The following is a 10,670-nucleotide window of genomic DNA, read 5'->3' as shown; positions in this document are numbered from 1 at the left end:
TGCTAACTAAATCTCCTGCAGGACTAAATTCAAGGCCTTTCTCTCAAATTTTCTGGAAGTAAAGCTTAAATATATATTTTACCTTATCTTCATATATTCATGTATCAAGTTTGTATATTCACATCTATCCTTTCTAATTTCAAGCTGACAGACATGTATGTAGAACTGTATAAATGTATTAAAGCCAAAGACAACCCAACTTAATAACAAGAAAAAATGTGACCGTCTTTGTATTATTTGACAAAGAAACACTGATATTTGACTCATTTTATTCAGATAACACTCTGAATGTATGTCCAAGAACACTCAAGTAATAAATCAAAAAGAATCAGATGTTAAGATTGGTCTTCAAACATCATAGCCAACGATGCTACGCTTGCCTATGATTTCTCCGATATAAAACCACATCCACACCTCAGTGGCCACCAAACCATTCAGCATAGCTTCCTGGAAAAAAAAAGTACAAATTTTAAGGTAACAAAAAAAAAATCTATCTATCTATCTATCTTTCTATCTATCTACTATTCTTTCCCAGGTTTAAGTGACAGAGAATATGAGGATGCTATTCAAGCTCTGGGCAATCTTAGAGCTAAGACTTATTGGGGTCAACTTTGTTCAGCTTCTGAGAACCCTTAAACTTTCAATTTTGTTGGGTAAGTAGTCTACAGCTTATAATTCTTTCAAAGGATTCTTTAAAGACCTGAACTGACTTAACCCTTTCATTATTAGTTTATGAGACACTTTATAGGCCCTAAAACAACCCACATCCTGGAAGTAGCTGGGCATTTGGGCAGGGCATTCATACATAAGGATGGCTATAGAAAAGCCAAGTCTGAGTAGACATTTCTGGCCAAAGAATACCCACTGAAAGATGAAGGACTCTTTCTCTTTATATTTCATTTTTATTCACTTACTATTTTGCTTCTATTTCCAAGTACTTATTTTCACAAATCAAAAGTTAACTGGAAGCTGGGTGCCGGTGGCTCACCCCTGTAATCCTAGCTACTCAGGAGGCTGAGATCTGAGGATCTCGGTTCAAAGCCAGCCCGTGACTCTTATCTCCGATAAAACACCAGAAAACCGGAAGTGGCGCTGTAGCTCAAGTGGTAGAGTGCTCACCTTGAGCTGAAGAGCTGAGGGACAGCGCTCAGGCCCAGAGTTCAAGCCCCAGGACCAACCCAAAAAAAATAAAAAAGTTAACTGAAAAAAAAAAAACACATTGGGGTAGGTGGTTGTAAAGTCAGAAATTATTATTAGCATATTGAACTTTTTGTACCCTGTGGTTGGATCAAGAAACATAAAACTCAAGTTCTAGTTCTATAGTCTTTAGCCTTCAGGTAATTTCATAACCTAGATTAACAAATCTAGGTTATAGTGCTAGCTGTCTGACCATCATAGTTCACGAGATCTTTGGATGAAATGAGGTTAATTCCAGTACCAAAAATGGGGGTCAGAAGGAGGGAAGTGGAATATAGAGCATAAAATCAAAGAAAGCCATCATATTTCAGTGCACTAGCCAAAATTAGGAAGGAAAAGAATTCAACTACACCACTATCTTTCTTTTTTTTTGGTGTTATTGGGGTTTGAACTCAGGACCTCCTGTTTGCTAAGCAAGCATTTTTCTGCTGAGCAATACCGGCAAGTTACTCAAAATACTCACCTGCGTGTACGTGTGTGTGTGTGTGTGTGTGTCTTAAGTGGTAGAGCACCTGAGTAGTAAGTGAAGCGTTGAGTTCAAAAGCCAGTACCAAGAAATCTTTTTTTTTTTTGCTGGTTGTGGAGCTTGAACTCTGGGCCCGAGCACTGTTCTGAGCTCTTCAGCTCAAGGCTAGCACTCTATCACTTGAGCCATAGCACCCACTTCTAGCTTTTTCTGTGTATGTGGTGCTGAGGAATCGAACCCAGGGCCTCATGCATGCAAGGCAAGCACTCTACCACTGAGCCACCTTCCCAGCCCCATCTTTTTTTTTTGATATAGGATGTGACTATGTGAAAGCTAAGACATGAGGAAGGGTACAAGGACAAAGCCTTGCTTAGCATATGGAAAACACTGGGTTTGATTTCCAGATCCATAAGAAAATAAAAACAAGGAACAGATCTAAGACCTAAAACAGCTGAATTATTTCCACCCAGATGACAAAATGAGTAAGTATCTTCCTTGGTAGTTAAAATAGAGATTATCTCTGATTATGCTGGATTCTGCCTTACTTGTATATTAATCAAAATAATCAGAAAAGTCCCAAGGGAAGACATTTTCCATTATGCACATACGTTTTCATTTAGCCCATAGTTACCTTAACTGTGAGCTGTTTGAAGCTACCAGTCTGAGCACTATGGATTATTTTTTTCAGGCTCTGAATAGCTGTGGGGATCTCAGCAGGGGTCGGAGGAACCAGCTCAATCCTGGCGTAGTGCCAAAATGTGGCCAATCGAGGTTTGGAGTAAGTCACAGCAGCTGGAAAACAAAACAAAACAAAACAAAAAAACCCAGGATGAACTCACTAGAGACCGAAAGAAGCAGATGTGTGGGCTGGACACAAATATTTATTCATGCATCACATTCATTCACTGCTTGTACCAAATGTGCACCCGGTGTGAAGAGTCAAAGCTGCTCCCTGGTAACAAGAGACTTTAAAGATGCAGAACACCTGTGTCACGGGGAAGTTCAATCAGGCAGGAAGCTATGCACACATTCAATTACATTGGGACTTCACTAGTGGCCAGCTAGCACTGTTACTTCACTTTGAAATGGCAAATCTAATTAACTGTACAGTTTCTAGTAGCTGGATTCAAAAACAGGAATACAACACCAATTTATTCATATTCCAGAATATTTGGAGAAGTCCCAAAGGCAAGGAAAAGTGGCTATGCAGAATGGCACCCTTAAGATTAAGAATCAGATTAAACCTTATCACAACATTGGCCACAAGTCCAGATGGAATTATACCAATTAGTACCCATTTTTGATAATCACATCAATATGTGCTGGGTTAAATCTTTCTCAAACAAGCACAAGCTGCTCTCCTTTCAAATCACTACAAATAATAAAAGAAAAACCTAAGTGTATTAAAAGCAGCCTAACCTAAAATCTATTACTAAACTGAAATTCTCCAATGTACTATTTTTTTTATAATACTGTTTTTGAAGTATTCCACAAATATTGTCATTATCAATTAGTTCTAATCTCAAATACCCCATAAGTTTATTTTTATTTTTTTTGTTGGTTGTGGGACTTGAACTCTGGGCTGGGCGCTGTCCCTCAGCTCTTCAGCTCAAGGCCAGTGCTCTACCACTTGAGCCACAGCGCCACTTCCTCAACGTACTATTTTAAAAAACAGGACCTTTAATAACCTGGGTAGATGTGAGATGATGGTAGTGACTTCAGCATGAAAAAAAAAATAATTACTAAAACAAAATCATGCCAGCCAGGCATAGTGTCTCACATCTGTAATCCTAGTTTAGGCTGAGATTGGACAGATCAAGTTCAGAGGCTAAACAGGGCAAAAACTTTTTGAGATTCCTCTGTTTCAATCAGTAAAAGTTCGGTATGGTTGCATGTGCTTGTCATCTCTGCAGGCTTGGACATAAATGAGACACTATTCTAAAACTTACTAAAGTAGAGCACTTCCTTAGCTAGGCACAGTGGTGGTGCACACCTTGTAATCCTAGCTATCAGGAGATAGATAAGGGGCATAGAGTGAATTTAAGCCCAACCTAAGGAAAGTTAGAGATCCTACCTCAGAAACACAACACAAAAACAAAAGGGTCTGGGAGACTATATGGGGTGAAGGATTGTCCAAGCTGTTGGAGCTTTTCCCTGTTATCCCACTATTAACTGCTTGAACCTGTGTTTTTCATTTTCTTGCATTACTATCTCCTTCATCCATTGTGTTTGGAGGATTGGGGTAATAGACTCTTCTTTCAGTAGACCCAAAGCTTTTAAGAGACTGTTCTCAGCAGAACTGCCAATGTCCATATAACGGGATAATAAAAAAGCCCAAGGTCTTGGAGACTTTCAGTTCACCCAACTGTCTTTACATATTTCATCCCTAAATTTTAGTTGGTAAATGTGTTTTTCAAGATCACAGATTGAAAGGTTATTTGAGGATGGGAGAATAGATCAGTGGTAGGGCATGTCTTTATCACATGTAAGATCCTGGGTTCGAGTCCAGCTCCAAAAAAGGGAAATGATAAATTGGTAGTACACTTAATTTGAAGTTATGTTTAGCTTTATATACAGATGGACAGACAGAACAACCACTAGATTATGCACATGCACAAAGGTACACACATGGATACATGGCTAACTCTCGGTCCTGTAAGAGGATCCTAAAGCAATGATACTCTAGCAGTAAGAAACAAACACAGAACCTAGAACTTAATTTGCAAATGCCAGTGTTTAATAGAAGGGAAGAGGGCTCCTTGGAGAAATAAGTCAATTCTCAAGCCAGGCAGAGAAAATCAATGATAAGTCTCAAGCATCATGTACTATCAGGAAAAAGCGATGTGAAAGTCGGGTGCTGGTGGCTCATGCCTACAATTGTAGCTACTAAGGAGACTGAGATTTGAGGATCGTGGTTCAAAGCCAGCCCTGGCAGCAAACTCTGTGAGACTCATCTCCAATTAACCACCAGAAAACCGGAAGTGGTGCTGTGGCTCATGTGGTAGAATGCTCTCCTAGAGCTGAAGAGTTGAGGGACAGCGCCCAGGCCCAGAGTTCAAGACCCACAACCAACCAAAAAACCCAAAAATTCCTTGGAGAAAAATGTCTCATTAGACATTCTGTAGCAGGGCATCAGGTGTTTTATAGTAGCCGGCATGTAAGATCTTCAACAACTTTTGATTGGTGATGGAAGGAAAGGAGAGAAAAGAGCCTGGCACCGGTGGCTCACACCTGTAACTACTACTCAGGAGGCTGAAATCTGAAGATCAGGGCACAAAGCCAGGCCGGGGAAGAAGGTCTATGTGACTGTTAGCCCCAATTAACCATCAGAAGAAAACAGGAAATGGTGCCTGTGGCTCAAAGTGGTAGAGCATTAGCCTTGAGCAAAAGAACTCCAGGAACAGTGCCCAGGCCCTAAATTTAATCCCCAAGATTGACCAAAAAAAGAGAGAGAGAGGAGTAAGAAAATGCTGACTACAACAAAATAGGATCAAAAGCATTACATTTTTGGAAATTGTTTTTATTCACATTTAGTAATCAAATCCGAATGAAAACCACTTACCACACTTCAGAACCGCTAATGAAGAAATGTCGATATATCTCATTTTGGAAGTAAGATGAATAAATAACCTGGTACTCAGAAGACAACTGAAAAATGTACTGACAGAATAGCCTATTTCTAAGGCTTGCGGCTACTCGGGGTCTAGAGCGAGGCTCTATCAGAGAAGCACTTCAAACAAACGAACGAGCAAGCAAAACCCCCAACAAAACAAGCCGGGCGCTGGTGGCTCACGCCTGTCATCCTAGCTCCTCAGGAGGCTGAGATCTGAGGATCGCGGTTCAAAGCCAGACCAGGCAGGAGAGACCGTGAGACTCTTATCCCCAGTTAACCACCAGAAAACCGCAAGTGGCGCTGTGGCTCAAGCGGTAGAGCGCTCGCCTGGAGCTGAAGAGCTGAGGGACAGCGCCCAGGCCCAGAGTTCAAGCCCCACGACCGACAAAACAAACAAAAAGACAACGATAAAGACTGCGGTGCACCCGCTTCCGGGACAGGCATATCCATCCGTAAAGTCCGATTCCACCCCAGCTTCCCCTCCGATTATGCACAAGCACCTCCGAATCCGGCCAGGAAGGAAGGACAGAGCAAAGCTGGCGCTCCCAACTTCACTTAGCCCGAAGCTCCCGCCGGGCAGGCCGACCCCTCCCCGCGCTCCGGGCCTCTCGCCCCTTCTCCTAACCTGCATTTCCGTTCTCACGGACCTCAGGGGGGGCCCAGGGGAGCGGCGGGGGCGGCTGCCGGGCACCTGCCCCTCGTCACGGCGGTGGTGGGCATCTGGCATTCGCAGGCGGTGAGGAGAGTCCCGGGTGCAGGCCAGGCGAGCACAGGTTAGAGGGCAGTCTCGAACCCGTCTCTCTTCAGGCCGCCCCGCTTCCCTCAGGCTCCTCGGGCCCACCGCCGCCCACTTCTTCCCTCCGTCGCCGGGTACCCGCCTCGGCGGGCTCACAGCGCGTCCACTCACCGTTCACCAGCGTCGGGGCCTTCTCCACGAGGTTGCGGACGAACTGGGCCATGGCTCCAGGACGGACGGTCCCTCTCCCCGAACGGCCGGTGAATGTCACTCCCCGGAAGGACCCGCGGCAGGACCCCGTCCCACTTCCAAGGTCAGGCCGCCCCGCTCCGTGCCGGTCCAAAATATTCCGGTGTTCTACGATCTTCGTGGGATACGGATGGTGCACTCATTGTTTTACAGCGACAGAGGAGAAAAGAGATGCGAAAAGACGAGAAAGGCGGGCTTGTGGACGGAGGTGGGATCTGGCACTGAAACAGGCATATGTTGGGGCAGCCCGTCACGGGGGCCCGGAAGGCTGGCGAAGGAAGGAAATGCGCATGCGCCGCTGCTTTCCTTGGCGCCGACCTTTGCTTTCTTGCGTAGGGCGTTTTGCAGCTTTTAGGGGGCGTCGTGGGGGGTCCTCCGGGACCAAGGCACTCCTTTTAGGGACCGAAGGGTCCAAGCCCTAACCGAGGCCTTGAGGGGCAAGTAGGCGCCCTGCGTCCTGGGTCTCATCCTGTGCCTTTCTTCAGTTTGTTTTGTAACCGTGCCCCCCCCCAACCCCCCCCCGGGCTGAGAGTCCGGGCTGGGCCCGAGTCTCCCAATTCGGTCACCAGCCGCTAGGAGCTTCGCCGTTCTGAGTGAGGAAACCACCGAGGGCCCCGCACGGAGAGTGTTAGGTTGGGTCCCCATCGAGACGGGGATTCCACACTTTCGGAGTGGTGGAGGGAGCTGGGATCTGAAGAGGTTGCAGTGTAAACGCAGAGGGAGCATCCGTGTCAGGGTGGGCTTGGTGCTGATCCGGGGACACCTAGGAATCCCTGATGTAGCCGGAGTCAGGCGCTGGTGGCTCACACCTGTAACCCTAGCTTCTCAGGAGGCTGAGACCTGAGGATCGTGGTTCAAAGCCAGCCCGGGCAAGAAAGTCCGTGATTCTTACCTGCAGTGAACCGCCAGAAAACGGGGAACGTGGAGCTGTACTTCACAGTGGTAGAGCTCTAGCCTTGAGCAAAAAGAGCCCAGGGACAGTGCCCAGGACCTCAGTTCAAGCCCCATGGCTGGGAAAAAGAAAAAAAGAAAAAGACAGCCACGTACCAAATGAATGGACTAGCTAGCGGGCTAAAAAACAAGGTGGTGTCTAAGGGGCTAGGAGCCTTGCAATCGAGTTGTCTTAGATACTGCGTCAAATTAAGCACTGGGTGAGGGCGGGAATAGCTAAATGGGGAACACCTGTGGAATCCTACCTAGTCTCCAGGACGAGAAGGCAGGATGATAATGTGCAGGTCTGCGTGAGCCATCTGATGAGAACATGTGAAAAACCGTGGGTAGTAAAATTAGCAATAAGGAAAACTTTTTTTTCCCTTTTGTGCCCTGGCTCTTGAACGCATGGCCCCTTTTTCTCTCTCTCTCTTTCGGCTAGCGCTCTACCATTAGAATCACACAGCTCCACTTCTGGCTTCTCACCACTGTTTTCAGATCTCAGCCTCCTGAGTAAGATTACAAGCATGAACCACTGTTTCCCGTCTTGGGTAAAATCTCTGCTATTAACTACAACAGTTTCAAAAGCTTACAAGCCAGTAGGGTAAAGAAATGAGCCTATAAAAGATTACGAGTCAAAAAAGCAAAGAGGACTCTGGAGCTCAAGAGAAAAACCTTAAAAAAGGGGCAGAGGCAGAAAAATGAAGGAATTAGTCTGGGAATGGTAGGACCTCTCTCACAAACGGGGTAATGGGAGAAAGGTTTGAAAGCAGAAACTCTAAACCTCGTTTTCTACCATTAAAATCTTGGAAGGTGCCTTGAGGAGAGCCGTTAGGGATCCACGAAGGGTTGTTGGGCAGTATTAGAGACCACAAGTTTGGATGCCCCATTATAAAGACTTCTCATCTAACAGTGGCCTAAAGCTTGGATAGTAGAGTAGAAGGAAATGACTGGGTTAATCTAGGCAGAGGTCCTATATGCCATAGAAACAAGGGGAAAAAGGCCTACATGATAATAAAAAAGATCTGGGTTCAGGCCAGATAATCAAAGCCAATAGGGAGTTAATTAGGAAAAAAAAATTCCTGTAACTCATTTTCTGAGCTAGCCCCAGGCTCCCCTCCAGAGGTCCGGTGAGGTTGGCTAGGTCAGCCAAGTCACACACACTTGATATTACCTACTTAAAAAAAGCGGTAGTTCTCCAGGTTTTCAGAGATTTCTGAAACTTGCTTTTAATACAACATTAAAGGGATACCAAAGGCAGTAAGTCAGGTGTTCATTTATTAAATACAAGTTTTAAACAAACAACCCCAGGCAAGTTTGACAAGTAGTAACCTTCCTGGAATGTTTCAAAATACAATTATGTTGATCAAGTTTTATTTCAGTTAACCTTTTTGTTTTGTTCTTCATTTTCTCTGTCTCTAGGTTCTTTTCCTGTTTAGCAGTTAAGAGCATGCACGTTATTTCCTCACATGACAACAGTGTAGCATCGGCCTCTTGCTGGTAAAGGCACCCAGTAGACTTTGACTCTGTGCAATGGCTGCTTAGCAACCAGCATCAAATAAGGTAATGAAGCTTTTGTAGATACCAAACAGCCATTGGTGCCTTTACCTGTACCATTAAAATACCTCTAAAATTTCCTTCAGTTTTCATATAATTATTAAAAACTATACTTAAAAACCTCTAACTGCTTGATAAAACCTACTTAAATAATATTCTCACAAGTTTAGTATTAGCTTCTTGGTAAATTATATGAACAATACCAGAGCTAATTAGAGTCTTCATTTTCCTATTATACATTAGCAAAACCAACACAGAAAACTTAGGTATATCACAAAGGCTACTCTAATAGATTCGAGCTACTGCTGAGTTCCAACAAAGCACCTCTTCACACTTCCAAATGTATATACGTACCATGTTGTATCAAGACAATTTTTAGTCTGATTTTTTAATTACTCTACAGAAAGAAGGCACAGAGGACACTTGGTTTCCTTGCCAATAGTGGCCTTAAGCTACGTGCTAGCTTTTTTGATGAGTTTTATCAGCAGCATCAGTGGTGCCATAGCCATTCATAAAAATCTCAGGAAAAGAACTCAAAATAACAAAACTTGCTAGAAAAGGCTTACAACCTGAAGGCTATGAATAGAAGTACAATACAGATACTAGAGGCAGCATAGAGGTTGTTAGCTAGAAAGCTGCAGAACAGCTGTCTCCTGAGGTTTTGTGCCCATTCTCCTCCATTTTTTATTTTTTGCAAAACTCTGGTCTTCCTCCCCTTCCTTTTAAATGAAAATCTCCTACTAGATTGGGTTTGGAAGATAAATGCAAGTAGGTAGAAGCTTATTTTATATACACTTCATTCCCCAAGAGGGGAAGGAGAATAATAAATATGAAATGAAGCTCATTTTAAGAAAATAAATCCTGTCAACCCATAATTAAAGGTCCAGGGACCCACCGAATTAATCTTACATTCTAGGGTTTGCAAAATCCTAGACTTGTTTTTATTGCTATGTGCAGCAATAGGCAATGTCAATTTAATATCCAAAGCTGGGGGGACCCCGCTCTAACGAGTTTTTTTCAACACCATCAAAATTACATAAAGGATTGCTTATAGCAACTTGTGTTGGAATATCATAAAACAATTTTATTTCAGAGGCTATGGCTACTAATAATGTCCTCTAAAGAAAGCACTGACCCATTTCCACATCATCACTTTTCTTATCCCTTATGTCTCTGGGCTTGGATACCGATGTAGAGAGTCCCATGGAAGAATAAGCCCAACTCAGCATGTCAAGCTGCTCACTGGAGTGGATCAGCCTGGAGAAGTGGGGTCCATCTACTTACTGCTCAGGGGTAAGTGGGTATTCAGAATGGCTTGCGGACAGGATTTACTCAAATTCCTATTTTAATTGATGAACTAAGGATATATTAGAAGTAGCTCTTAGAAGCCAGGTCATAAGCCCAAACAAACATTATATACATTTTATAGTTTTAGAATTTTACCTGCTTAGGACGAGTTTGTGAGTAAACATGGCCTTACACTGTATACATCTTACATGAAGGGAAAAATATAAAGTGACACTTAGTTTATACAATACCAAAGCAAAAAAACACATGGTATATGTGTAAATACATACAGGCTGAGGGACTCACTTATTCGTTCTTAAAATGACATTTTTTTTCATGGTTACAATATTTTTGTTTCCTAGCTCTGTTACCTAGGCCTAGTCCTTAGAGCAACAGATTTTCCTAATAGGAAAAGGGCCTAACAGCTTCCTATTTATTCTCTCTTCTAGATTTTTTTTTGTGACTAAAGTGCCAAAACTCCAAGTCTGTCCCATTACTAATTCTCATAAAATGACAAGGAGCTAAATTTTTGGTGCTAACAACTCTGTCATAGTGTTGTGATGAAACCTAACACAGTTATAACCTAACACAGAGCTACCAACAGAAGTTGCATAAGATTTCTTAAAAAAAAAAAA

General features: G+C 43.4%; 1 protein-coding gene across 1 annotated transcript; it reads right to left on the bottom strand.

Annotated features, from left to right (window-relative positions):
- Nucleotides 1-252: 252 nt before the first annotated feature.
- Atp5mg (ATP synthase membrane subunit g) lies at nt 253-6,305 on the bottom strand. The gene is made up of 3 exons (XM_042682898.1): nt 6,184-6,305; nt 2,295-2,455; nt 253-447 (listed from the first exon to the last, which is right to left on the bottom strand). Exons 1-3 carry the CDS (start codon nt 6,233-6,235, stop codon nt 349-351), a joined length of 312 nt encoding a protein of 103 aa, XP_042538832.1. The 5' UTR covers nt 6,236-6,305; the 3' UTR covers nt 253-348.
- Between the last annotated feature and the right edge of the window lie 4,365 nt (nt 6,306-10,670).

Source organism: Dipodomys spectabilis, unplaced genomic scaffold (assembly GCF_019054845.1).
Source record: "Dipodomys spectabilis isolate Male_0828 unplaced genomic scaffold, ASM1905484v1 ptg000076l, whole genome shotgun sequence".
NCBI lineage: Eukaryota > Metazoa > Chordata > Mammalia > Rodentia > Heteromyidae > Dipodomys > Dipodomys spectabilis.
Note: the sequence above shows the minus strand (reverse complement) of the source record. Positions and strands in the feature narration are given on the sequence as shown.

Coding starts and splice junctions, on each gene's coding strand:
- Atp5mg (XM_042682898.1), bottom strand. CDS start 6,235: ATGGCCCAGTTCGTCCGCAACCTCGTGGAGAAGGCCCCGACGCTGGTG. Junction 2,456..6,183: donor GGCCCCGACGCTGGTGAACG/GTGAGTGGACGC, acceptor TTTGTTTTCCAG/CTGCTGTGACTTACTCCAAA. Junction 448..2,294: donor TCAAACAGCTCACAGTTAAG/GTAACTATGGGC, acceptor TTTTTTTTCCAG/GAAGCTATGCTGAATGGTTT.